Here is a 25369-nt window from a genome sequence, read left to right on the forward strand (position 1 = left end):
TGATCCGCCTATAACCGCGGGAAAATATGAAAAGTTCCGTTTGAAACTGCTGTAATGATCGTGTACAGGAGATAAAAGGGTTCAGCTGAACGTTCTACCGCGAGATACAAGCGACTTACGGTCAATTATTTTAATTCGACCGACAGAGTTCCGGTCAATTCGTTCTGTTACAAATCTGTACATTGAGATGATTCGTTCCTAAAGAATTAATATCTCCATTCCCTTGAATCTCCAGAAAAAATATAGCGAAACGTTTGCTAACATCCATTTATTTAGTTTCATGGACGCAACCGAAAGATAAGTTCAATCTGAGCAGGATGGAGAGGGAAAAAGCGAAGAAAATGAATTCGTACAAAGTTGTAGCGAGCATCGCTGCTCTCCTGACGTGGAAACAACGCTTATGCATGCAGTATAAACTAAAACTACCGGTGTCACCGGTGATATAGCGTCGGTAGACGTTGGCCAAGGCTGGTTTATTGTCCATTTACATTCTGCATTCGCATAGGGTCCCTCTCAAATTTCTAACTTACCCCTTCATCCTTCTCGAGGATAGCGCACCTTTTCTCGCGACGAGAAAAGAGCTGTACAACTATCCTTCCCCCCCGGTATGTTTTATAAAAGGAAAGAGAAACTGCCTGCTTTTAGTCGTCGCTTCGTCCAACGCGAGCATAAGTGTTGGTAAACGAGAGCCAACTCTTTCCTGCCAAGCTGTGTCTTTTACAGCCGTTTCATGCCGAGCTTGTAATTCGTCAGAAATTTTAGGAAAATTACGGTAACCGCGTCGAGGAAAATGTTTTGAAGGCATGAATATATGAAAGGGAGGCGAAGGTGTTGCCAGAGTATTTGATAACGAGAGACGGGGATGGTGGAGGGGTTTTTTTTTTGAATACGACTTTAAACTGAAGGGATGGATAAATGCTGTCTACCGTAGAATTAAGGGTCTTTACAGAAAGTAAATTTATATGTTTAATTTTATTTTCTTTTTTAATGAAATAATTTGTAAACCGATGAAGTGTATTATATTAATAAAACTTAGCTACCTATATGAAACACTATTCGTGTTCGCTTAAACCAATTTAATTAATAACGATCGACTCCGTAAAGGATATTAAATATTTTAATTTAACTATTTCTACTCGAGCTTTAATTATTCTATTTCTTGAACCAGAGTTGCACCGGTGGTTTGAAGTTAATAGTATTTGCCATTTCTTTAATCACTTTTCATTGGTTGCTATTGCTAATAATAACGTCACCAAGAAAGTTTAAGTAATTGTAAGTAAGACTGACGTGACCTGGGAGTTGAAAGGTTAATCCTTAGCATTGTATAACCAATGGAAACCTCCACGAATGAATTGATTCTTCCTGAAAATACGAATCAAAGGTTAATTCCTCAGATCTCATACATCTCTCCGCCACAATTCATGCTTTCACTAGGAAGAGACGAATGATTATTTGCAAAGAAATTCTCTTCGTTGCTTTGTAAATCCGTTCAGGCTCAACGAAACCATTTGTCTTGATCTCACATCGTCTAATAGCTGCGTGTAAACGTTAATATTCATAGAAGAAATATGGGGATCATATTCTTGTTAAATCTTTTAACTTTCATTTTTAATTCGAAGCGTTGAGAATATCCTCAATGAATATTATACAATTCCGCATCAAAGTACATCTGCATTGATAATGTCTGCACATTGTTGCAATTTTTCTCAAAATCCGGCTATTAAAACTACTTGTTAAAAACTTTCTTGAAAACGTATCTTCAGGTTTTACCGTCAATTAGATAACACGCATTACTCCTGGAATTCGTGAAACTTAGTTGGAGCCACGAAAGGCAGTCTTAGCTCATTATACTTCGCACGCGTATAATGATGGGGAAGAATGGTTTCGATTCGAAGTAACTTTAACCACGTCACAATTAAGCAATTATGACTCATAAATCTTACAAAATGAAGCACCTATTAAAGTTGATTCTTTTCGAATTCTTAGCTAAATGCAGTTGGTAATAAGAAGCATAAAAAGAATGCAAATGTAATGGCTGTATTAGGTTCAAAAATGTTTGGGATTTATTCTAAATATAATAAAATCATTTAATCATTCATTTAATAGTTTTTAACATAGTAAAGCTCGAAAGGGATCTAAGTAAAATTTGTGGCAAATGAAAATAAATAATTTCTAATATTTTCTAACTGGGGTGGGTTGAAAAAGTTACCCTTAGTCTTTCTAGAGTTAATCTCAGAAAATATAGATTAATGCCACGTAGAAATGCTTATCCCTCCAGTCCCAAAATTGCCCATTTTCTATCGTTGTCCCTTTCGTTTATCCATCGCGGAGAAACGAGGAAAGATGAGCGGCAGGATAAACTAACATAACGGTCAGGAAATGGATCAGAATGATAGGGTGGAAGTAATCGGAGAAAGAGAGATAGAAACACCAATAAAACGACCGCTTGACTCCTTTTCGGGAGTGGTTGAGTGGAAGTAGGGTCGATAAATCTCTGTGGTGGGGGTAATCCCGAGAAAGGTTCGTCGGGATGATAATCAGGGATGTTGCCCTTAACGATAAGGGTGGCTGTCGCGTGCGATGCACAGTTTACCGTCGACGTAATTCAGGATGAGCGTGCCCTGTGTCCACGGGATGTTTCCCGATGAGCATCCACCAAAAAAACTGGACACGCTTTTCTTACCCTAATTTGTAATTTTCTAAAGATTTCCATCACAGGTTGCATGGTATTCACTTTTTTTTCCACTTTCATTCTTAACTTTCAAACGGCGGACCATGGAGAGAGACACAATTTTAATGTAATTTTCTATTTCATTACTATGTTCGTTACCCTTGACTCGGGATCCCTTGTTCATGGGTTAATTTCAGAATAACTAACGGAGAATACCGTAGTTTATTAACAGCATCAAAGTAGAAAAAACGAGTGTTAGACCGTTGATGCGAAAGTTCCATCTTTCTCATTACATCTCCTCTGATCCTTTCGCTTAGCCCCGGTTATTAATCACAAGCTACTCATCGTGTGACGTCTGAGCCGTGGATAGCCGAGAGTTTGTCAAACGTTCGTTTAATCCTGTCCGTTGTTCCGTGGCTTTACATCATCGCCGACAAAGCTGTGACTCCATCAGATATAGAAATTGCGTGGGAGGCGAAGCTGAAGAACGATCTTGCAGGTAGTCCAGGGGGGCCGGCTTTAAGATGGAATAACGGAGTTGGCTCGTTGGCCTGGCATTGTATCGCCCCGAGGAAGCTCGAGTTAAGAACGCTTTGTTCAACGATCCCATGAACCACGGAATCTGTCGTATAGCCCGCAGCTTCAACCACGATGAAAACAGACAAAGAGAAAGAGGGACAGCGGGATCTTATGATTCCAAAATTAGCTGTAACTGTTGTGCCGTTCTTTCGACCAGTTTATTCCAGCTGGTTCTTTGGCCGCGTGAAAGTTTGCGCATGGAACGAACTTGGACCAATGAAATGTTTAATCAGTCCAGGCCAGTTGATTCTTCGCCAGACTCTGTCGACTCGATGCAAACGAAACGACTCTGTTATTGCAACATTGTTTGCACTTTGTCCCCTCGTTTCTTTAACTTCTTCAAAGACGTTCCTCGAATTGCATTTCTTCTTTGTGGAAGAGATGGTGAAAACATATTATTCGGTATACGGTACTTCCTCTTATAAGAAGAGATATGTGTAAATCATTTTTTAATAATTTATTACTTCAGTATTATCTCATTATCTTATCTTATTCTTAGCCATAGAATATTCTGGCACAGTCTGCAGGAAAGATTCAGACATTTTGTATATTTCTTAACCCTTTTCATCTCAGATTATTTTCACCGCATGCTTCCATCTGGCCCGCGTAAATTCAAAGAAATCTCTGCGGTGCGAGGTGGATTGCGTTATGTTAACACTTCAACATTTTCATTCTTCTCAGAATAGACAGTATTAGTAACGGAAGAAAGGAAGTTTGGTTGAAACTATATACAATCACAATATAACGAGACATGTTCTTGGAATTTTCAGATTTATTTATAAACATTCATAAACCTGAACGCCCTGGTAATTTCGACACAGGGCTAACTGGAATAGAATGCAAAGTTAAGTTAAATTGATTTATGCTTCGTACGGCCATTACTATCCACAATTTTTTAAATAACTTTCAAGTACAGAGTTATGAACTTTATAAATTACGATCTTGTAATTTTGACAATTCGTTTGTAAAACGTTTGCAATATTACCAGACGTTTTAACAATGTTTCCTAGCATAAGCTCATATACCGAGAAGTAGGACATCCAATTTATGGTTCCTGTTTAGCTATACGTTGTGTAAATTTACTTAAGTAAATTTACTTCCACGCGGCGATGTATGTGTGAAAGCAGTACCAGCACGAGCATTCGTTACATTCTCAAATAAAATTAATGATGTTCAATGCTTGAGAACAGATTCACAGGTGTGAAGTAGGTACCATTTCAAGTGTAACATTATATTGTCTGTAGACAGACAAATAATTTAGATGAATTAATTATTTATCTAACGAGATCTTGCGGTTTTCTACATTGACTACTATAGAATTATTATACTGTGTAAATGAGATTATGTTTAATAATTCTGACTATTAACTCTCGGACGGCGGACCATGGAGAGAGTCCTAATTTTAATTCAATTTTGTATTTCATATAATTTTAATTTTCTAAATTTTATACTGCTCCCCTTTAATTTTAGATGAATATATACTTTAATAGACGGAGATTCGAATTCAATGCCGATCAATTCACCAAGAAGCTTCCGAAAATACCATTTCCTTCCCCTTTCCCTTTGTGTTCCATCCGCAAAATATCTGGTTGGCAAGGATGTTGGCAAGGATTTTATGAGCGCGATAACTTCCGTAAGAGCGATTTAATTACGCGTTATCCCCGTGTACGTTCACTGCATAAAACGGTGCTCGGTCGATCGAGTCCATCTTAAGAGCAGAGGAGGGTGAGAAGATGGGGTAGCAGGTAGCAAGTGCCGACCTAATCTATTCCCGCTTTCCAATGTGAAATAATTATTATTCTTTCTTTAATAATTAAATTGATATTTAAATAATAGGATTCTAAATAGAGTGTTTAAAATATTTTTAATTTTGACTTTAATTTAAAATTTTTCCCATGTTTTATAATATTTTCTCAATAAACACCGAAAATTGGTGTACTAATTCTTCGTTTATCAAGACTTTTTGTTTGCCGTTAGAGACACAGTTTAGATCACCTCGAATAGCCAAACTCCAGTTGGGAAATTGATGAAAAGTGGGATTTGACGGGTGCGGTGTGGGCTAAGCGGATAACCAGATTGCTCCTCTCGCGACCACTTCACCCTCAAACTATTTTCGCGTTCGTTCGCCGAATTCCGGCTTAAATTATTGCGCGCACCTTGTCGCCACCTCTCCAAGGAGCGGGCATTCGACCCACTCCTCTAAGCTTCCAATTACCGCCACTGAATGCCCGGTATCGCGATTGCGTCTGTGCGAGTATGTCGTCCGAGGATCTCCCTCGAAGAGCCTACCGAAATACGGGGCAAGTAAATTGGAGGATGGTAATCGGACTCGCACAGTTTTCCCTAATTCGGCAAGCTTTCTTCCTGCCCTCTCTCTCTACTCTGTTCTAGCCGCGTTCCTCCGACCCGTAGCCCGACCGTGTTCTAGCGCGAAATAATGAATGCCTCTCGAGTTTCCACAGGTCTGATTCCGTGGACACCGTTTTCAGCTTCGCTCTACCCCTTGTCCACTTTCGGAATATTCATTCGAGACTTCTGAATTGTCCCCGACCATTTTAAACCCCTTTGTTACCCGGCAACGTTATACATACTGATGACGCGAATTAGGCGCGTGCTGGTTGCGCGGCTAAACGAAAGAAAAAATAGCGTGCTGATGGTTAATGCCGCGTGTGGAAACACGGAAACATTCGGTTGTTACCAGGACGTTGATGAATAAGAAGATCTGACCATTTTTTCTTTGGCGTTGGTGAAACTAGGGATTAAAGAGTATTTTAGGAAAATGAAATAAACTATTGTAAAATGAAAAGAAATATTATTGGGAAAAATGAAATGATGTCGAAAGAAACGAGAGATAGATTTATTTTCTTATACTTTAAGTTTTGCCATTAATGGTTTGCCTTTCGTAAGTGTTTTTACGAGCCAGGAAATAACAAATGACCTGAGGTTTCCATAGTTTTGCATTCTACGAGCTCCACTACCAATGTCCAAGGTTCCCTCATTCGGAATATTCATTTGAGCCTTCTGAATTACATTAATTTAAATCCCTTTGTTCTATGACTACGTTATACATACTGATGATACGAAGCAAGTATTATACGCAACGAGAGTGTATAAATACACACTGGGAAGCAATGTGAACGAAGTGGAAACACCTATTGTGTTGCTTTTTATAAAAAGAAAACGTAGCTAAAAGCAACAATGAACTGTCTGTTTTTTAAAAATAATAAACAAGTTCTCTGGTAAACTTCTAATATTCCTTTTTGCAAAGAAAAATAATTAATTCTGATTTAATTAAACAGTGAAATTTAGAAAATTTGTAAATCAGTAATGAGAGAAATGATCAGGATTTCTTTTTCCACATAATTTTTCTCAGCAGGAAAAAGAAGATCTCATTGTTCAGAAACAATTAACACCGTTCGCGCTTTCTGGTTTATCTCAAGGTAATTTTACCGAGGGTACATTAATTTTCACGTTAGACATTGTTAGAGGACAACGAAAGAAGATCAGAATTAATTCCCGCAGCAAAGTTTCAACACGTCATGACCTCTGATAACATCGGCTGACCGTTTTCGCCAGGTTACAGAACTTTGATACGGAACTAACTGGCTAGCGATGAGAAAAGGGGGAAGAAGAAGGGTTGGAGAAGGGCAGGGTGAGTTCAGGAACTCCTGAAACGCGGGACTAGCAACTATAACTTAGCCTCAGTCGGAATTAATCGTTGTAATGCCGTGATTTAATACCTAGACGAGACGAGTATCCTCCATTTCGAAAATTGATGGTGGGATTCACTTTGCTGCGACAAAAGAAAACCTTGGAATCCTAATATATTTACCTATAATACCTAATTTATTGTACGTTAACTCATCGATCGTATAAAATGGACTGCGCTCTTAGGGAATGGAAATTGTTAGCTGAATGAAAGGATGTTGGTTTGGCAGAGAAATCATTTCTATCTTAATTCAAGTACCATTCATTCTAGTACTATTAAAAGAGGATCTTAAATGTCCATAGAGAGAAAACATTAAATTTTAATTAATATATTGCAAGAATTTGTAATATATTTTTTATCCATTACCCTTTTTGTAAATTTATAAATTTGTATGGTTTATAAAAAGAAAGAACAAAAAATGGAACAAACGTAAAAATTTCAATTCCCTTCGGTTATTCAATACCAACAAAATATATGTACAATACTAGACTCGATTTAACAATAACTTCGCTAACGAAGTCAATTTCGAACGCGATGAAAACGGAGGACGGATTAAATTGGATTTTTTTTTTTTTTTTAGTTGTATCCTCTTTGCGGATAAGTACGGCTCGTTAAAATTGACTGCGTTTGAGTTTTCGCTATCAATTGACTCCTCCCTGTCGATTTGAGAGAGGTTTTAACGAATTTAATAGACAGCTCTTTCGGCGCAACGGCCCTCAACAGTCAAACGAGACGAATGTGCGGTTGTCAAACGTTTCGCTGGAGTTTCAGATTAACTAGAATCCGCTCGAAACGTTCGTAAAAAATCAATCGAACTTAAATGAACGTCGTGTTTATTTATGGTCCCCGGAAAACGTCTACTGGCTAAAACGAAGAAACACATTCTGTGTTAATTTATAGTTTTCAACGTTTCGTAACCCTTCAACAGCGAAGACTGGATTAATCAAGACGTTATGTTATTCAATATTACATTTTTAAATCATACGAATTTTTACAGAAAATGAAAAATTAACTAACTGTTATTTATTTTCATAATAGGATGTATGATTCTAGAAAAATGAGAAAGTTTGCTTCTTGTTAGCCAGCTTAAGTACTTTCCTAAAGTTTCCAGAACGATGCATTCATGAAACTAATTAGGACCTTCATCATTCCTGTATGTCTGCAGGCATTAGAAACGTGCAACCATTACTCAAAAGTTTGATCAAGCTCTTACGTGCATTCGGACCGGAAGCCGATCTTAATAAATGGCTGGGTCAGACCGTCCAGTCCTTTTCGAGACGTATAATAGAGCCAGGAAACAATGTGCTCTCTGTATGCCAGAGGCATTATCCTTTCGTTCTCCTTGCGGCTTAGAATTCACAGACAATTCGTAGTTTGAGAACCGTCGAGATTTCTGTTTGAGTATTTTCTAATCCTCCGATAACGATATTCTATCTAGAATATTGTCATGTTTGCTATTTTTTAATTAGAAAAATTCGGAGTGGACAGTTCGTCTAACACTAACATGTATAATTTGCAAGTTGCAAAAACTATTCGGCATATCTCCTACAATCTTCACATATCCTTTTTTGTAAAAGTACACACTCGACCTTTAACTTAACTCGTGCTTCATCCCAAATATGTTGCCACTAGTAAGTTGTATAGTACGCTGTCCCTAGTAATATTTTAGAACGTTTATACGAGGGTCATACTTTCCATTGTACCTCGTGTGTAAAGCAAAATATGTCTGTAATAATTTTCAAAAATCCTTTACGTGAAAATTTTTCAAAATAATAAAACGTGTAAAATGTTGTAGTTTGATAAGTTTCTTAAAAAGTCAAGTACGTTTTGCGTACAATCTTTCATAAAGCAGAGAATTCAGCAGAAGTATCAACAAATTTTCAGTAAAATGAGATAATCTGCGAAACTGACTGAACAAATTAAAACAGAACGCTCGATTTAATGTATACAAAGACTGTCGAGAATACCGTGAACACGGTCTACTTGCAAAGGTAAACAGGAAGAAGCTGTTGCGTCGCACCTCCAGGTCAGTCATTTGAAGTTGAAACTTTATGTTCAACAACAAGGACACAGGGTTCTGAAGTTTGCAGGCAAGGCAATAAACGGTATCTTTGCACGGTATGCTGAAGAACATTTTGCTGAATGGGTATACTTTTAGCTAGTTCAATTTAATGGATGATCCAATCAAATGAATTTTTCACTAGCTAAATCTGTGCAAAAAGGGTTGTTAAAAACCTTAAATTGCCATACTTTGCAATTTTTCATACAATATATTCTATGATGATTCTTCAATTCTTAAGGATTTTTTAAATCTTTCATTGCCAGATTTAAAACCTACAGTTTTAATAATTTATTATTAACATGCTACACGATCTAAAGATTGCAAGTAGAAAAACCCCTCATATGTCAGTCTTAGTCCTTCAAATAGCGGACCACGGAGGGAGCCCCAATTTTAATTGAATTTTGTATTTTCCTAAGTTTACACTGTTCCTCTGACAATTATTCTTCTAATATACGAAATTTTTTCGTTTAAAATTTACCATTTAATATTCAATTTTATAAAAAAAAATTAAAATACCAATTTTCTTTCAACACATTATGTATATCCATTACTTCTGCTTAATTTAAAAGGCCGACACTTTAAGCTCGAGGAAACAGTGTTTCCAATTCCCAGGACGTTTCCTAGGCCAAAGAACGGATCAAGGACTGGGAAAGAACTTTAAACAAACTCTGAAAAGGTATAAAACTGTGTGGCTACTCGAGGCAGATCGAGCCTCTGTGGAGCTTGCATAATGAATTTGGAAAACGTAGTTCCTCGACCATCTTTCTTGGTCCCCGTCCCAAGATTCTACCAGTATTCTTCATCCCCATTCGCGTCTTTTCTTGAAAAAAGAAAAACCACAATACACAGCCGTTCCTTTCTGTTCACGTACAAAGGCAATGTCACCGCGACGTAATTATATTTATTTCATTTGCCAGCTTGGTCCTCGAGTAGCCGTCGGATCTCACGGTTTTAAAAGCAACTCCATCCCCCGCGCCTCGAAAAAAAAAAAGAATTAAGGGAAAAAGAAAACAAGGGTGACGCTGTTTTCACGTTTTCCTTTTTTCGCGTTCCACCTAAATACTTGGTACTCGTCAAGCTTCTTCAAGATCTCGTTCCGCCACGTAGTTTCAGTGGTTATTAAGGTACCGAATGGCGACGATGCGGCATCGTGCCGTGAATAAGAAATTAATTTTCTTTTCCTGCATCCAGATTCAGTCGAGTCTGGACCCCCCATCCTCTATCTCGCCTTGCTCTATCCTTTTCCGTCAACTAATCCAATCACTAATAGGCAAGGAAGGCACTCAACTTTATAGTTACAAGCGTAAACTTCATCAGCAGTTTCCAATTACTTTTCTGTTCCCATCTTCCGGCTGTCTGACCGTCTTTCTTCCCGACTTCTTATCGTCTCGCTACTCTCGTATTATTCTCTATGTACAACGAACGAAAGATCCTTCCTTTTTATACAGAATGTAGCGACAACGTCAAACGACTGTGTATCGTTGCTCTTGTAACGAGCATCTGCTACTTAGTGAAATTATATCATGATTTGAAAAGAAAAAGTCATGTAACGATGAGTTTACTCGAGATTACTCGACACTTCCTTTGATTATTTCATCTTAATCCGTAAACGAGCGTGCAATGTACGTTTAAATTATTGCGTTTCCTTTGATTCGTTTGCCAGATTTGTACACGCAACTAAATGAGACGAACATTTACCTTCGAGCCAGCCAATATGAAACAAGAGTTTACGAGAGCGATGAACAACGTCGATTATGTCGAGGCTGAATTATTTAGTAAAAATGTGAAAGTGTCGCGTGTTAAGTTGCAGTTCCGTTTTAACTTCCGTCAGACGTATTACTATACTTTTTCATGTCGTTAGCTTGTGTCGAAAAAGAAAAGGGAAAAGAAAAAAGGGTGAAAAGGATGCAGGGTGAGCTGTTACGAAAATAAATTACAACGTTATTAGTCACGTGCTACTTAATTGTTGATCGATGATAATGAAATGAAGTTATTAAGTTGTTATTTCTTAATAAACACTATGGATAAAATTTCTACATAAAAAAGTTGTCACAAATATATGATTTAAAGATAAAAACTTGATTTTTAATCACCAATTTGCATTAAAAGTCAGGTAGTAAAACGTGAAAGGACATTCAATCCTTAACAATCATGAACGACTCGTTATCTCAGCGACGCAAACGAGATTCGTATTTCTCGTTTCCCATGCAAAAACACCATCAATAACAGCGCCATAACGTACGTGTAAAAAAGAAATGACACATTTTGTAGAAGTTGATGAAGCATGCGCAATTACACTTATCAATATCCGCGGTCCTGTTGTTCCACGCTCGGTTCTGTTATTTATTCCATTTCGAGAAAATGAACAATTTTTTTCAAAATTCTGTCCACTGCTTTTTGGTAAACAAAATTTTGAATAAAATAATACAACTTCCATAAAAGAAGGCTGCCTATTATTTTTATTTGAAATATATCAATTAAATTAGGGACTTGTAAACTAGAAAATATAAAATAAAATTAAAATTGTGCCTTTCTCCGTGGTCTACCACCCGAGGGGTTAAGTAAAGGAAGGCCAAGTTACACCATGCACCCTCGTCCAATTATGTTATTTATGTCCGGTAAAGGACATCCTTTATTAATCATAACCACGTCGTAAACCGATAAAAAGGGTATCGATAAGACGCGAGCACCCGGTTCGAGTGACTCTCGAGTTTTTCTCGCGATTTCATCCCTCGGGAAGGGAAAGGGATCCGAGTGACGGCAATGGATTGGCCCGCAGCAGTTTTCGCTCGCAACCCAACCCGAACCGCAGTGTCCTCGAGCGTTAGATAAAGGCATTAGGACACTTTGATAACCGCGATTCCGATTCAACTTTTTTTTCCCCACCCGGAGATTTTGATGGCCAGTCGAGGCCATTTCATTCGGCGGACTGAAATTTTGCGACTCGTCCGATCGTTTCAATTTCCAGCATCGAAATTCGGCTGGATTTCAGGAGAACCGTTCGACACACGTCGGCTGTCGTTTATGACCGACGGAGCCCACGTGCACCCGAATAACAAGCCCGCGGAACGTAGAGACGGTTTGCGGTTCGGTTTTTCACGCGATCAAAGCTCGACTACCGTTTAATTGATTATCGGCAATTCGACAGAAATTAAGTTCCCCAAAGTGGGGTTGGCTTTCGTTTAAGCTCCTGAAAGGATTCAATTAACGATGTCGCACAGAGTACCACCGTGGTCTTGAATCTTGTAAGATTAATAGTTACGACAAATTAACGTAAGAAGCTGATACGATAAAATGATTAATGATGCTTTCTATTCGTGCTCGTAACGTTCAGATTTTCCAGGGTGGCAATCAAATTCAAATATTTGAAAAATGGTAGATACGATCATGTACAATGTTTCTGGCGTTTAATTTGTATTACTTGGCTGCATTTAGTGATCCACAAGCGATCGTCCCAGAGCGCCGTATCCGGTTCGCTTCCAGGAACTTAACGCCGCGTCGCGTCGCACTGCAATTAACCATGTCTCTCGCATAATAACCCGAACTCCCGACGCATCACGCGGTGCATCGCGTCGCGTCGCGTCTGTCTAAACGAAATTAGCCGTTTCGTCGAACGCAGCCGGCACCGCTCATCGACGTTGCTTGACGTCCTCGAGGAAACGCAACCCCCGTAAACCGTCACGCGCATCGCCGGCTTCTTCGCGTTAAGAAGACAACAGAGATGCCGCGGACGAATACTAAAACTAAACTTGTAACCCCGGCGACTGTGTAACTGCATTAAAGCGCGCCACTTGTATAAATTAACTAGAATCTCAAGATGCAACCGGCCGTAGAGCAAAGCGCTAGTTGACTTGCTAATGCTATTTACTAGCCTGCCGACGTAACGTTAGGCGGCTGGAAATTGTTCTTCGGAGTCGGTCGAGTCCAGCACACAGGCCCCTTTTCCCTCTAATTTCCCGTACGCAGACCGTCCACCTGAGTAAAAGTCAACGACGGCCTTTCTCTTCCAGCCACCGTACGAAATTCCCCTCACGGTACCCCGTATTAACATCCTGGAAAATTAATGCCTCGTTGCGACTCGACGAGCCGAAAGAGGCTCCGGCTCCCTCTTAACCAACTTTCCGGCGGGGATATGCTACCCTGCCCTGACGCGGATCCTAACGCAAACACTGTATTTTCTTCTCTTTTCTTTCATTTTCTTCTTTTTTTTTTTTTTTTAGATGGCTACTTTTCGCTTGTTTAGCGCACCAACAAAAGTCGTGCGACATAAACGTGTTTCTGTTTACCGTGGCTTTGCGACTGATTTACTTTGCCGCTGCTTTGTCAGAGTTCCCACGCACGGATTTTAGATACACCCCAGGCATGTTCATTCATATTATGAAATGTAATCTCGTTGGGAAACCATTATCTGATTTGTTTTTAAATCCAAGTCTATTGTTTAAATGAAATTCAAGGGAAAATTCAGTTTTCGCGTGATAATTATGATGGAATTTCTTTCTTTATGTGTAATATCTAACTTATGTTAGATTTATTAGAGTTCTTATTCACTGGATTCTGGATATAAATATTTGTACGAAGGGGTGTGTGAATAATTAAGAGTGTAAGAGGAAACAAAAGTTGGTAGCTGCAGAGGAGGAGTTGAATTTTTCAACGGAATACTGTCAGAGTCGCTTTTTCTAAGAATAAAAAGTTTCAAACTTAGAAATGTATCTGGTAGTACATTTTCTAAACTGTTTAATATATTTCCTTACATAGATTCTATTTTTGCTACACTTTTGCTGTTATTTAATATTCTAAGAAACAGAAGGTGTAAATATGAAAATAATGTTTCCTGTGAAAAGTGTTTTTAGGTAAAGTCAATGGTGTACTAGATGTGACGCGTGACAAAAGAAACTTTCCTTTCTTGACTTTAATTCTTACGAAGCGAGTATTATTTCAAGGAGTCCCTTGTGTTTAAATTGGTCATGTCACATGGTCGTGAAAGAATATTCAAAGGGCTGTAGCGTGTCACGAAAAGAAACTTTTACTCCGTTCTATTTTTTAAGTAAACGAAGTCTCGAAACGTTTGAGAAAAGCTCACGAATCACTTAACGTTTCTACTGGGAAAAGACTGCGGTCTAAATACAGTATTGCTCGAACGATTGTTTTAAAATCGTTTTTTTATTTTTTTTCAAATATTTTTAGAAAAATGCGCCAGTGCGGGTGATGGGTCGATATCAGCCTAAATGGTCGGGCACGATATAAATATGCAAAAAGGAGCGAGGATCTTATACGAGCTACCAGTCGCGGATGTTTTCATGCCGATTTTCAAGATTGATTTCAGGTAATTTCTTCGACGGAGGTGTGCTAGAGGCGGGCCTCTTCTCCACGTCGGAACCAGGAAAAGCACGCATCCATCGGGAAGTGGATGCGATGGGGATCGCGGATGTGGCAATTTGTTTCGTTCAGCTGCCGCTCTCACCTACTAATCTTATGCATGCAAAGTCCTGTTCGAACTGACTGCTCTTGCAGGTAGTATTTTCAAGTTCTGGCAATTTTAATTTTTAAATTTGCCATTTGTAAGAAATTCAAAATTAAAATTGCCGTTACTTTCATTCGACATGGAACACTTAATATTCTTCAAGATTTCAAATGTTAGCGAAACCATTCTGGAGTTGTTTAATTAACGTTAAACAAAGGTTAAACGTACTACGAATGCAAGCTTTGATGCTACCTTCTGTCGAGATACTTTGCAAATTTGTAAGCACTAATAGTAATTTCAAGTTTCCGCTTTCAGCGATAATTTGATTCGATTGTATCTCATTATTTCGACTATCCATTCGTGAATATAATTAACTTCAAGTTGGCAAGGGAGATGGGTCTTTCGCCTCTTTTACCATGGAACTTCTTCGCGATATTGTGTTTGAAAAATTTAATTTTAGATCGTACTAACTTTGCTTACTAAACTTTCCGTAACTTCTTCTTGTTAGCCAGTTAATATACAGTTTCACGATGTAAAATATTTTAAATTAGAGTCGAGTAGTATTGTTCTGAATCGTGCGTGCAAGATGTTGAATTTCTTGTAGAACCGATAGAATAAGGAAATAATAATTTCAAGAGAGATTTTTAATAATTCGCAAGAGGTATTCCGATAAAATCAACCCCGTATGAAGCTACGGTGTCGACACCTCGAAACGAAGTTTGTAATTGACCCCCTGAATCCAACATGATTGACGCCCGCAATTTTCCAACATACTGACGGAGGTCTACATGTGTCAGGGGTAGCTATTATTCCATGTCCCGGTTATAGTCCAGGGTCGCATTTAAACTGCACTTGGCTCTACTCGTTGCCATTCACCGCGTCGCTATACACCGTGTGTACAACAACGTTTCAGCAGCTCGTTTTGTTAACACGTGTCAGGAAATGGGTGAACAGGGTTCGGCTTAAGGAAATGAATCGTTCCTTCCTACTCGAAGGTGAAAACGCAAATTACGCAAGACTCCGTCGAAACAGCGACGATTCAAACGGAACAACGTCATTATGCTGTTTCAGTCACACTCTGACAGGCGTTAATTACGCGTTAATTGATCCGCGGGGAACGCTTTCGAAACCTCGTTACCCGGTGGCCACGCGAGAAATTCTATTTATTGTAAACGATTCGCGTTACGAAACTTACTTATACGAGGCTTTACTTGCTGTAAAGACAGCTGGTTGGAATTCTCAGCTCCTAATGGAGGAAATAGAGTACAGGTTAATGGGATACACACGGTACCTAACTTTTACCTAAACTTCCTCCATTACATTATATTGAATTTTCATAAAAATAGAGAGTATTTTATATCTCATCACTTTAGCGACAGATCATGTCCATCTATGAATTAAAATGATACGATATCTGTCTATCCATTTGGTTAATCAATATTCCATCTGCTAGAGAGATAGCGGTAAGTCGGCATAAGGGAAATTCAGAGAAACGTGGTTGCACATCGCGGTCGCGGAGAATTACTCGAGAAACCAGACATAAAACCTGGAGTTGTTACCGCGGATTGCAACGATGCGACCGACAGTGCTTAACTTTTCATTCGTACGGAAACTTCAATTTCAACTTTTCCTCTCCACGGTGTTTCGTCTACCTATACGCGTACATTTTTGGCGTCTTCCTCGACGCTTCGTTTTCGTATCAACCCCGATATCAATGGGAAAGTTGAAGCGCCACTCGTTGCAACCCTCCTCGACGACGAGGGCGGTCGTCGACGAAGTGAATCGACGAGTGGCTCTGCTCTACCGTTCGATGAATCTTGGACAACGAGAGCAGCGGGATGGCTCGTAAAAAATGATCGTAGCTGATCGTAAAAACGAAACGAGCTAGAAGGGGTGGGCTTCGGTGGTGTACGCGGCCTCCCGTATACGCTTCGAGCTAACTTTTCGCGGATATGGGATGTAAGCAACAACGATACGCGGAATTTCACGGAAAAATCTACTCTGTCAGATTATACGAGTCTTTCCAGTCCTGCGAGATAAACCTTCCTGTTAGTATTCTTTTTATTATGATTTCATGGGTGAAACACCGGTGGACGTCATTCCGTTTCTGCAGCTGGATATTAGGAAATAAAAGACACGATAGGGTAACGTATGAAGTTATTGATCCCTGGATAATGATTGTACTTTCTTCTAAAAATGTAGAAAATATAATTCTATAATAAACTGTATTTCTATTTGGAACAAAAAGCGTTATTTTTAAACAAGAGTTCCAGGGATTGGAAGAATGATTTTTAAAGGGATAATGTTAAATTTTTAATTTAGAATGGAAGATCTTTAAGGGTAATGTTCGTTTCACATTTTTCTTTCATTTTCACGCTAAGTAAAGTAAACTAGTAAAGCTTAGTCACGTGTTAGAGTTAATCTGCATATTGGCTGCAGGTTGCATCAAAAGTCATAAAATATAGTTAGTGTGTACATATCCCATTCCCAAGTAAAATACCTGCGCGAAGTTACCTTAATCCTCCAATTAATTATATCACTGTAGACGAAGTTTATGATACAGACGCATTTACTGGGTCATTTACGAACGAAATACTTGCTCCCTATCTTTGTTTATAACAAAGTACCTGTAGAATATTTGCCTCGCGATTAAAACATTTTGGTTTAATTAACTATAGAGACAAAGAAGGGACTTTAATTTACTGAATTGTGAATCATTAAAGGTAATCGTTAATTGAGATTAGTTCATCAATGAATTTTCAGTTCAGTATTCAAGGAACTTTTCATTGTCTGAATCAAGTCTATTTCAGCAAGTGTATTTGACTTGATCTTATAGTGGACAAATAAGAGACAACGGAGTGCACCTAACAAACTTAGTCACTCAGGCAATTGCTGGAATTGATTTGAACTGACTATTTCAATTAGAGTAATTCACTTAGCAATTTTGTTTGAAGAATTGGTAAGTGGACTTTTCAAAGTAATAAACAAACACTAATTCTTAATGAAACCCTTCTGTGTCATAGAATTCATTTTGTAAGATTAATTTTGACGTTATTTTTGCAAGAAATAAACTCATTATCAGAGTATAAAATTTTGATAGAATATTTTATAAAGGGTAATTACCAAGAAAACTTAACCGTATGAATCCAGCAAGCGTTTAAACAAAGAATACAAATCAGGTTAAAGCCAATATTTATGCAGCCCCATACACAGTTCATATCGATCTCGACAGCTGTGCTTAAAATAATGCACGTTTCTGTGTAGATTTAATGGGCGGTTTAGGTTGGTAAGTGCAGTAATTTAGAATACGATTCCATGACCATACCACCGACTCGTTAATTATTCGAGAACGATACCGCCCATAGGTATCGAACACTTTACAACCTTTCATGCAATTTACTTATTGACGTTTTCAAACAAAGTATCCAGGACGTTTATGCTTCGAATAAAAGATTTAACTTTCAAAACGATGCTAGGCTAAGTTGTACTAATTTTAGTATTGCACTAATCGTTGGCATTTGTAACTTTAAGCAAATGTTCGTAAAAAAATTACATGTCAACCATCGAATGGCGGACTAGGAAAAGAGCCACGATATTAATTAATTCTTGAACTTTACTTGCGCCTCAAAATTTCAGATGACTACCAAGTCATAGGTACTAAACCTAACCTCAAAAAAGTGGCACAATGATATCGTACTTACCGTCGTAGATCTTTTTCGAAGCAATTTACTCAAAGTGGTCACAATCAACTGGTTTCGGGTTATTTCAACAAAATCGGGTCAAGCAGTACTCATTTCAATCTAAAAGTAATAAGTAAATACGAAATACTTAGAGGAACGTCAAGTTTAGTTGTTACTAGTAACATTAATGATAATATTATAATTACGAGTGTCTAGTTTGTAGTTTGTACAAAATCATCGGATTACACTACTTGGATGGATCGTAATTACTTGGTGTATTCACAAGCAGAGTTGGTGACAGTTCGGAAAGCTGGGAGAACGTTGGATGCGGAGTAGGTCGTCTTAATAGCCCCAGAGACACGACTGGCACATATAATAATAGGGTACGTGGCGTTCCCTACTGGTCGTTGTTAACAAGACCGAAGGTGCGTAATATATGCAAACACCGTTATGCTGAGCTCTCAGAAATGCACGAGTTACAATGTCTCGTCCAATAGCGTACGCCCTTTTCTTAGCGCGTTGCTTTTGTAATTTTCAAATACTATATAATACAAAGCTGTTAGGAAAATAGAAAAGAAAGCCAATTAAACTTCGGGCGAATTAAACTTGTAAATTTTAGAATAAACTTTTAAGAACAAATTATTTAATGGAAATTAATATTGCACTTACCTGTTCATTTCTTATCTATTCTGGATTCAGTTTTTTTAAGCTGATGATGATCGAAGAATCGAAGTAGGTAGATTTTATTTGAATGAAAACAATAACTGCATCTACAAAATAATGTAAATATGAAAAAATGTTAACTTAAGGAAGATATGCATTTTGAGATAAATAATAATGACTAAAAGTATGAAATCAAATTTATAACACAATAGAATACTAAAATATCGATAATGAATTATGATCAATTGCACATAATTCGCAGTAATAAATCTATTTGCAATATCAGCAAATAAATTTATAGTATTTTAGTACCTCGTATTTCTTGCCTGTAATAAATTTTGCAAAAGAAAAAACAAAACATAAGATTAACACAAATGCCAAATTAAATTTATATTCAAGCATTATAATACACAAAAAATATAGCATCAAAATTACAATCAGAAGTTGATCGAGGTAATACCTAGCTCAGTTTAGAAATAATGGAAACCAAGAGAAAGGAGTTACTATATTTTTCAAATAATATTGAAAAAAGAAATCCTTATTCGAATAAATTTTCATCTATTATCTGTTATTCTAATAAAACATAAACCAACACTAGCTAAAACGAAAGAAACACGTTCAATAGTTCGGCGTTTCACGCTCGAATAAAATTTTCATAGGACTTTCACCAACGTGGATGCACTAAGATTTCTTTCACGTTCGAAATGGAAACGCGACGGTCAATGCGATCACGCGATCGCTTTCATTCGGCTCACGTGCGACCGAAATTTCGGCTCCTCGTTTCCTACGTTTTTCTCTCCTCTCTTAATAAAGAGAGGATCAGGGAAAAGGGTGGGACGACAAGTGGTCGAGACTCGTTTCTGTAAAACAGATGAAACGTATTCTCTTTATTTCGTATGCCATCGAGTATTTATCTTACGTGACCGAACAATCCTCTCTTAACGTGACTTCATTTGTATCACGTTTTTATTTTTTTTTTCCAACGAATGAAATTCGGACATCGGTGAACTATCCACTAGGTCCAGGCAGTGTAGCCTATTTACAATAGATCTTTGTACAAAAACTAATCTCATATAAACAGTAAAACGCACGAGACCCGTGCCGTGAACGGGAACAAACATCTAAGTTACTTGTGGCTTCGACGACTCTGTTTCGTCAAATTTCTCACCTCCTCTAAATAAAGTTTCTCCTCGTTGAGATGCTATTATAAAAATTCTCCAGGTAGAAAAAGAACGAACAATTGAACGTGGATTCGTTACGTCCAGTTCGCTTTTAATCGTTGACGTTTCATTAACTTTTCCCGGACACTCGCGACATTCTTATATCGTTCTTCCGACGAGATTCGAATAAATGCAGTATTCTCGTTCCCGTCTCACGGCGACTCGGAAAAATTTTTCCCTCGAATTTTTGTACAACGAACGTTCGCGGTGTATCGTGAAATCGCTTGGAAATTTAACACGTCGACCTGTAGGAAGACGGAACGTGCTACGGCGATTTATTTATTTAAGCCTGAAACGTTATTGACGGAGAAATGGAAACAGTTTGAAACGTTCAGAAAGATGTTCCTCTGTTTCCCGGCAGAGACTTCGCACCGTTTATATACAACTCTCCTGTATTCGATTCGAACGCGTCACCACTTCCGGCTGATGGAACTTCCCCTGGGCTGACACCGACGAGGTAACTGGCCTCTGCGGCATCGACGACAACCCCTTGCTCGACCTCTGCAGACTGTAATAGACCTGCAATCAATCGAACTAGTGCTTTGTTTTCAAGAATAAATTCATCTATTATTTGCGTCACCATTCGATACATCTGGGATATTTGTATTGATTCGTTAGGAAGCTGTTGAGTAATAGATTAATTAAGATTTAAATTTTCAGTCACGACTGACACATCCGCTGACACGTTCGCTTTTCAACGGGTTAATTTCAGGCTCAAATGATTAAAATATTCTTTATGATAATTAACAGTATTAAAAATACGGAAAATGATGTTAAATTAGATTAATTTACAACTTCTGAAAAAGATATGTAATTTGAAATTAATTAGTAAGTTCTAATTATTAAATAGCGGCTTGAAATTAATTAAGATATCTCCTTTCTCTGTCACTCATTTTATATAAAGGAAATCATTTTTTTTGAGCTCGAGAGTAATTGGTTAAAGTTAATTAACTTCTTATGGATTTAATCTGAAAATGGATTTCATAAAAATTTTCTAAATTATTTAACGTGGTCAAACGAATACCAATTGCATGAAACGAATAAAGGAATAATTACGAGAAGGTGTTTGTGAATAAAATTTGAGTATTTTGTTACGAATGAGGAAAACAGCTGGCATTAATAGCGGTTTAAACTTCCACAAAATTGAATTTTACTTAATTACCTTAGGTGAAATGTTTCATATTTCGAGGAAAGTTAATTCTTGTTTGCGAAACCTTTCCAAAGGTAAATATTCTTTGCCTTTCATTTTTAATCTTAATTAAGGTTTTTCATTTCAACCATATTATTACGTGATTGCTTTCAGTTTCTTCCCCTTAGTTAGCAAATAATTTTCAATTATTAATTTAACTTTCATGAAACCAGGCTATTTATAATTATAAATGAAATATCAAGAGATCATTAAAAATTCCAACTCCACGAATATTTCAATTCCAAAAAAAAGAGAAAAGAATAACCAAAAAAAATTGGCGATAAAATTACAGAAATGACGAAGCGAAGAAAGGGAATGGAAATGCAAATACATCAATAGTTTTGAAAATTGCAAATTTCGTGCGAAATTAATAATGGAATATCCAACGAGGCTGGAGTGTTGGATCGATGATGAAAATAATCGAAAACCGCGGAGGGTTATGTAATTCGAGGAAAACAAAAACACCGCAACGAAAACATCCCGAGGGAATATCGGGTCAGTTAATGAAGGGGGCCGCGTGGGTGGTAGAATCGGTATTAAAATCATTCAAACACTTAATGGAACGCGAGCAGCATCGAAGGGAAACGGAAGCCGAGTTCGAGACGAGTTACGCGCATCGGGACTGGCCCTCTCGAATTATCGAGGAAACTTCGACGTAATTAAACTCGCGGAAGCACAGATAACCCAAGGCTCTGCTAAACCGGAAAAGTTAAAGTGGAAGACTGGCGCATATTAAAGCGAGCGATCCCTCTTCTTGGCTCGTGTCCCGTCCTCGTCGTCTTCGAAACTTCGAATATTTAAAACAACCTTGTCGAGTTAGTCACGAAAGATGGTAGACCAAGAGAAAAATCAGAGAGGATCGATTCAACCGTTCCCTACCACGTATGCTGGGAATATTTGCATTGAAAAGTTGATGAAAATCCAACATTTTTAATAATAAAAAGATCGTTTCAAATAAAAATTGAAATTTCAGCATCAAACAACGAACTCACTTCAGAACAATTAATTCTCGGACGGCGAACCATGGAGAGAGCCCCAATTCAATAGCTCTTCAAGGGTTAAATGCCAAAGTTTCTATACCGAAAGCAAAAAATTCTATATAACTTTAGAAATATTAATTTTCCTTTCAAACAACGCGCTTTGCGATGGAAAAAATAAACATAATTCTCTTATTGAGTACTGTATCACGTTCTATCGATCGTTCAATGATTCAACGTTCTATTCCTCTGCCCTTCCCCGCCGCAGTGGCGAAGAGAACGTTAATTGCTTTTCATTAATCAAACAGTTTCGACTAAATACACTCTATTAGATGTCGCGAAAAAACGCCAATGAGTTTACGAGACTAATCGTCGGAATGATTTATGTATCTACCGGGACGATCCATTAACTTTGCTTCCGGAATATCCTTCATCTTGATTTAAAGATGGTGTTGTTCGTTTTCATATTATATGAAGAAAATCGTAAAGAATATTAAAATATACAGAATGAAGATAATCTACTTTTGCGAAACTCTTTTCTTCAATTTACACGATAATGAATATTGACGTGTAATTAATATCTTTATATAAATTAAAATATATTCGAGCACAGACTTCGTGTAGAATAACGATTAATTAATTCGGCATTAAATTAATTAACTAAAACGAATATCGGAAAATTGGCAAGTATCTACATTATCTTTGCTTCCGTTTGTTTAACCCGATATACATAAATTGATTTCCTATGATTTAAACCTCTATTCAAATGAAACAGCCATTGTTAACAAATAATTATTACTGTAACACTGATAATTTGATAAATATCATTACATTTATAATTTAAAAATTTTTTTAAAATAAATTTCTCTTCTTTCTAAATTATCAAATTAATTAGTATTCTGCTAGGGTTATACAAAAGAAATGATTTCCATAATTAGAAATTAAAGTAGTTTCTTACTTACGTTTTGATTATTTCGCTGATTGTAAGCATCCATTGCCATCTGCTTGAAATCCGCCATGGTCGGTGGGTTGCTGTAAGTGTTCGTCTGCGAGACGTGATTCTGTGGGTAACTTATGGTCGGTGTTGGCAGGCAATCGGTCAACATCGGATCCGGCGGAAGATCTAAACCGTGTTGCACGATCGGCCTTTTCTCCGGCGAAATCGCCTCGTCCGTGACTCGATCCTTCTTTCTTCGTTGCGGGGGTGTCTTGTATATTGGGGTGTACGTTAGGGGTCTTCTCTCTGCGAATAGATTCGACGAAGCCATGCAAAGTTCCATATCCACTAAGAAGATTACTCGATTAAATCTAGAGAGCACCGGGTTCTTTACGCGAACAATAGTTCCGAAAGCAATATACTACCCTCCGTGTTTTGTAACGATACCTGCCACTTTAATCTTCTAATATCCGAATTCTTTATATTCGCGATCAAGTATTATACAAATAAAGTATTTTAAAATGAAATAAAAATTCATTAAAAATTATTGGTCATTGGCCACTGCTATAATAAAATAAAATTCAATTTAACCCCTGAATAGCGGAGCCTGGGTCAACCGTGACCCAAATTTGCAAAATTATTCATACAGAGATATTAACTTTAAACAGAGAAATTTTAATTAAAAAGAAATATTATACCTTACGGTACAATTCACTGATGACAAAGGAATAATTACTTTGATAAGTTACGAAGTAAAGAAGAAAATACAAGAGAAAAAAAAATTGCTTTGCGTCCCTTTATTCCGTACGATTCTTTTTTTTTTTTTTTTTTCGATTTATATTTCATGTCAAAGCTTTCAATCGATACTCTGTCCACGTTCGTTCACATTAATGCTGAGATAATAACGCAGAAGTTTAATGAACACGCGTTGATCACTGTTCATTGTGGATAAAGGCATCGCATTTCCGATCTATTAATGTGTACTGAAGCGTATAAATTTAACCTGACAATGTATTTTGAAATTCACTGCTTCGCGACGTGGAAATATCATTGATGGAAAAAGAATAATGAAGCTTTTGTTATTAATAACCGCAAGAATTTAAATGAAGGTGGATAATGATATTGTACTTACAAACTATGGTGACGTTCGGTAACTATTTTCCTTTCATCAATATTTGTAAATTAAGATTTAATTATTTTGAAATTTAATTTTAAGGAAAAAGTCTATTTACAAAGAAACCACGGTTGCGAGTTGATTGAATATCCAAAAATTAAAATTAAATGTTTCAAGAGTATAAAAAAAGTTGACAGTTCATGAGTGTATTGAAAATTCATTTAGATACTAAAACTTACTATTTTTAAGATTGTCCTTCAGAGAGTAGGTACATGTAGAAGAAAATAGGGCATCTAATTATGTGTCTTATGCGAAAAGGGCTTGAGTGAAATTTTAAATAAGCCAAAGTATAAAAAATGGAGGATGTAAACACTTTGAAGATTTTGAAAATTCCTATTTTCCCTATAACACTATTTTTCCTAGGAAAACCTGATTTAATGCCTCTGGTGGTACAAACATATAACAGAAATGAACAATTTATATTAAATTCATCCATTTATTTAACATCCTACTTATTTTAGATTTATGTAAAATTTTCAAGCTTTGTAATGCTTATGAATGACAATGTACACGTTAAACTGCACCCCCAGGTAAATCCCATAAAGCTATATGTTCCAATTGCAATCCACAAAACAAAGAAACGAGACAAGAATGGAACAATTTGCTTCGATAATCCAAGGAATTGCACGACTGGGGAGCACGTATACATATAAATCGCGTGTAATCGGCCAACAAATGTTCCATTTACATGAATTGTAACCATCGATCGGGTCAAAGAGGCGTAATTGAACAACCGATGAAGTTATAAATAACTAAACGCATGGATTAAAGCATTGCACACCGATATTCAAGCAACTCTGCTTCGTTATAGCTTGCTCACTTGGCAATATTTAATTAATCAAAAATTTCGGTATACTTCAATTAAAATTATAGGGTCTAATATTCTACATATCTAACACTGCTCCATCTAACACTATTATTAAAATCACTGCTATTATAATATTGGGAATATTTTTTTAATTACCATTATTTACACCTAAAACCCTTACACAATATAGAATGTAAATTTTCCATATTGCAATTTATTGTCAATTCATCCCTATCTAA

At 37.2% G+C, this 25369-nt stretch overlaps 1 protein-coding gene across 7 annotated transcripts in view; it reads right to left on the reverse strand.

Annotated features, from left to right (window-relative positions):
* Window positions 1–25369, reverse strand: part of LOC117603132 (kin of IRRE-like protein 2) — a 214410-nt gene that overhangs the window by 90641 nt on the left and 98400 nt on the right. For 3 of the 7 annotated variants that reach the window (XR_004581142.2, XR_004581143.2, XR_013063213.1), the window contains exons 11-14: window positions 23174–23454; window positions 18832–18932; window positions 18369–18718; window positions 18184–18282 (exon numbers count right to left, since the gene is read on the reverse strand). Coding sequence is in view for 2 of the 7 variants with exons in the window: in XM_034321963.2 (XP_034177854.1) it covers window positions 20421–20564; window positions 23174–23454 (425 nt within the window). In the remaining 5 variants the exon portion in view is untranslated. Of the gene's footprint in view, window positions 1–18183; window positions 18283–18368; window positions 18719–18831; window positions 18933–19734; window positions 20580–23173; window positions 23455–25369 lie in introns of those variants that run through there. The other 4 variants (XR_004581145.2, XR_013063214.1, XM_034321963.2 and 1 more) reach the window with 4 other exon arrangements.

This window comes from Osmia lignaria, chromosome 12, assembly GCF_051020975.1.
Source record: "Osmia lignaria lignaria isolate PbOS001 chromosome 12, iyOsmLign1, whole genome shotgun sequence".
Taxonomy (NCBI): Eukaryota; Metazoa; Arthropoda; class Insecta; order Hymenoptera; family Megachilidae; genus Osmia; species Osmia lignaria.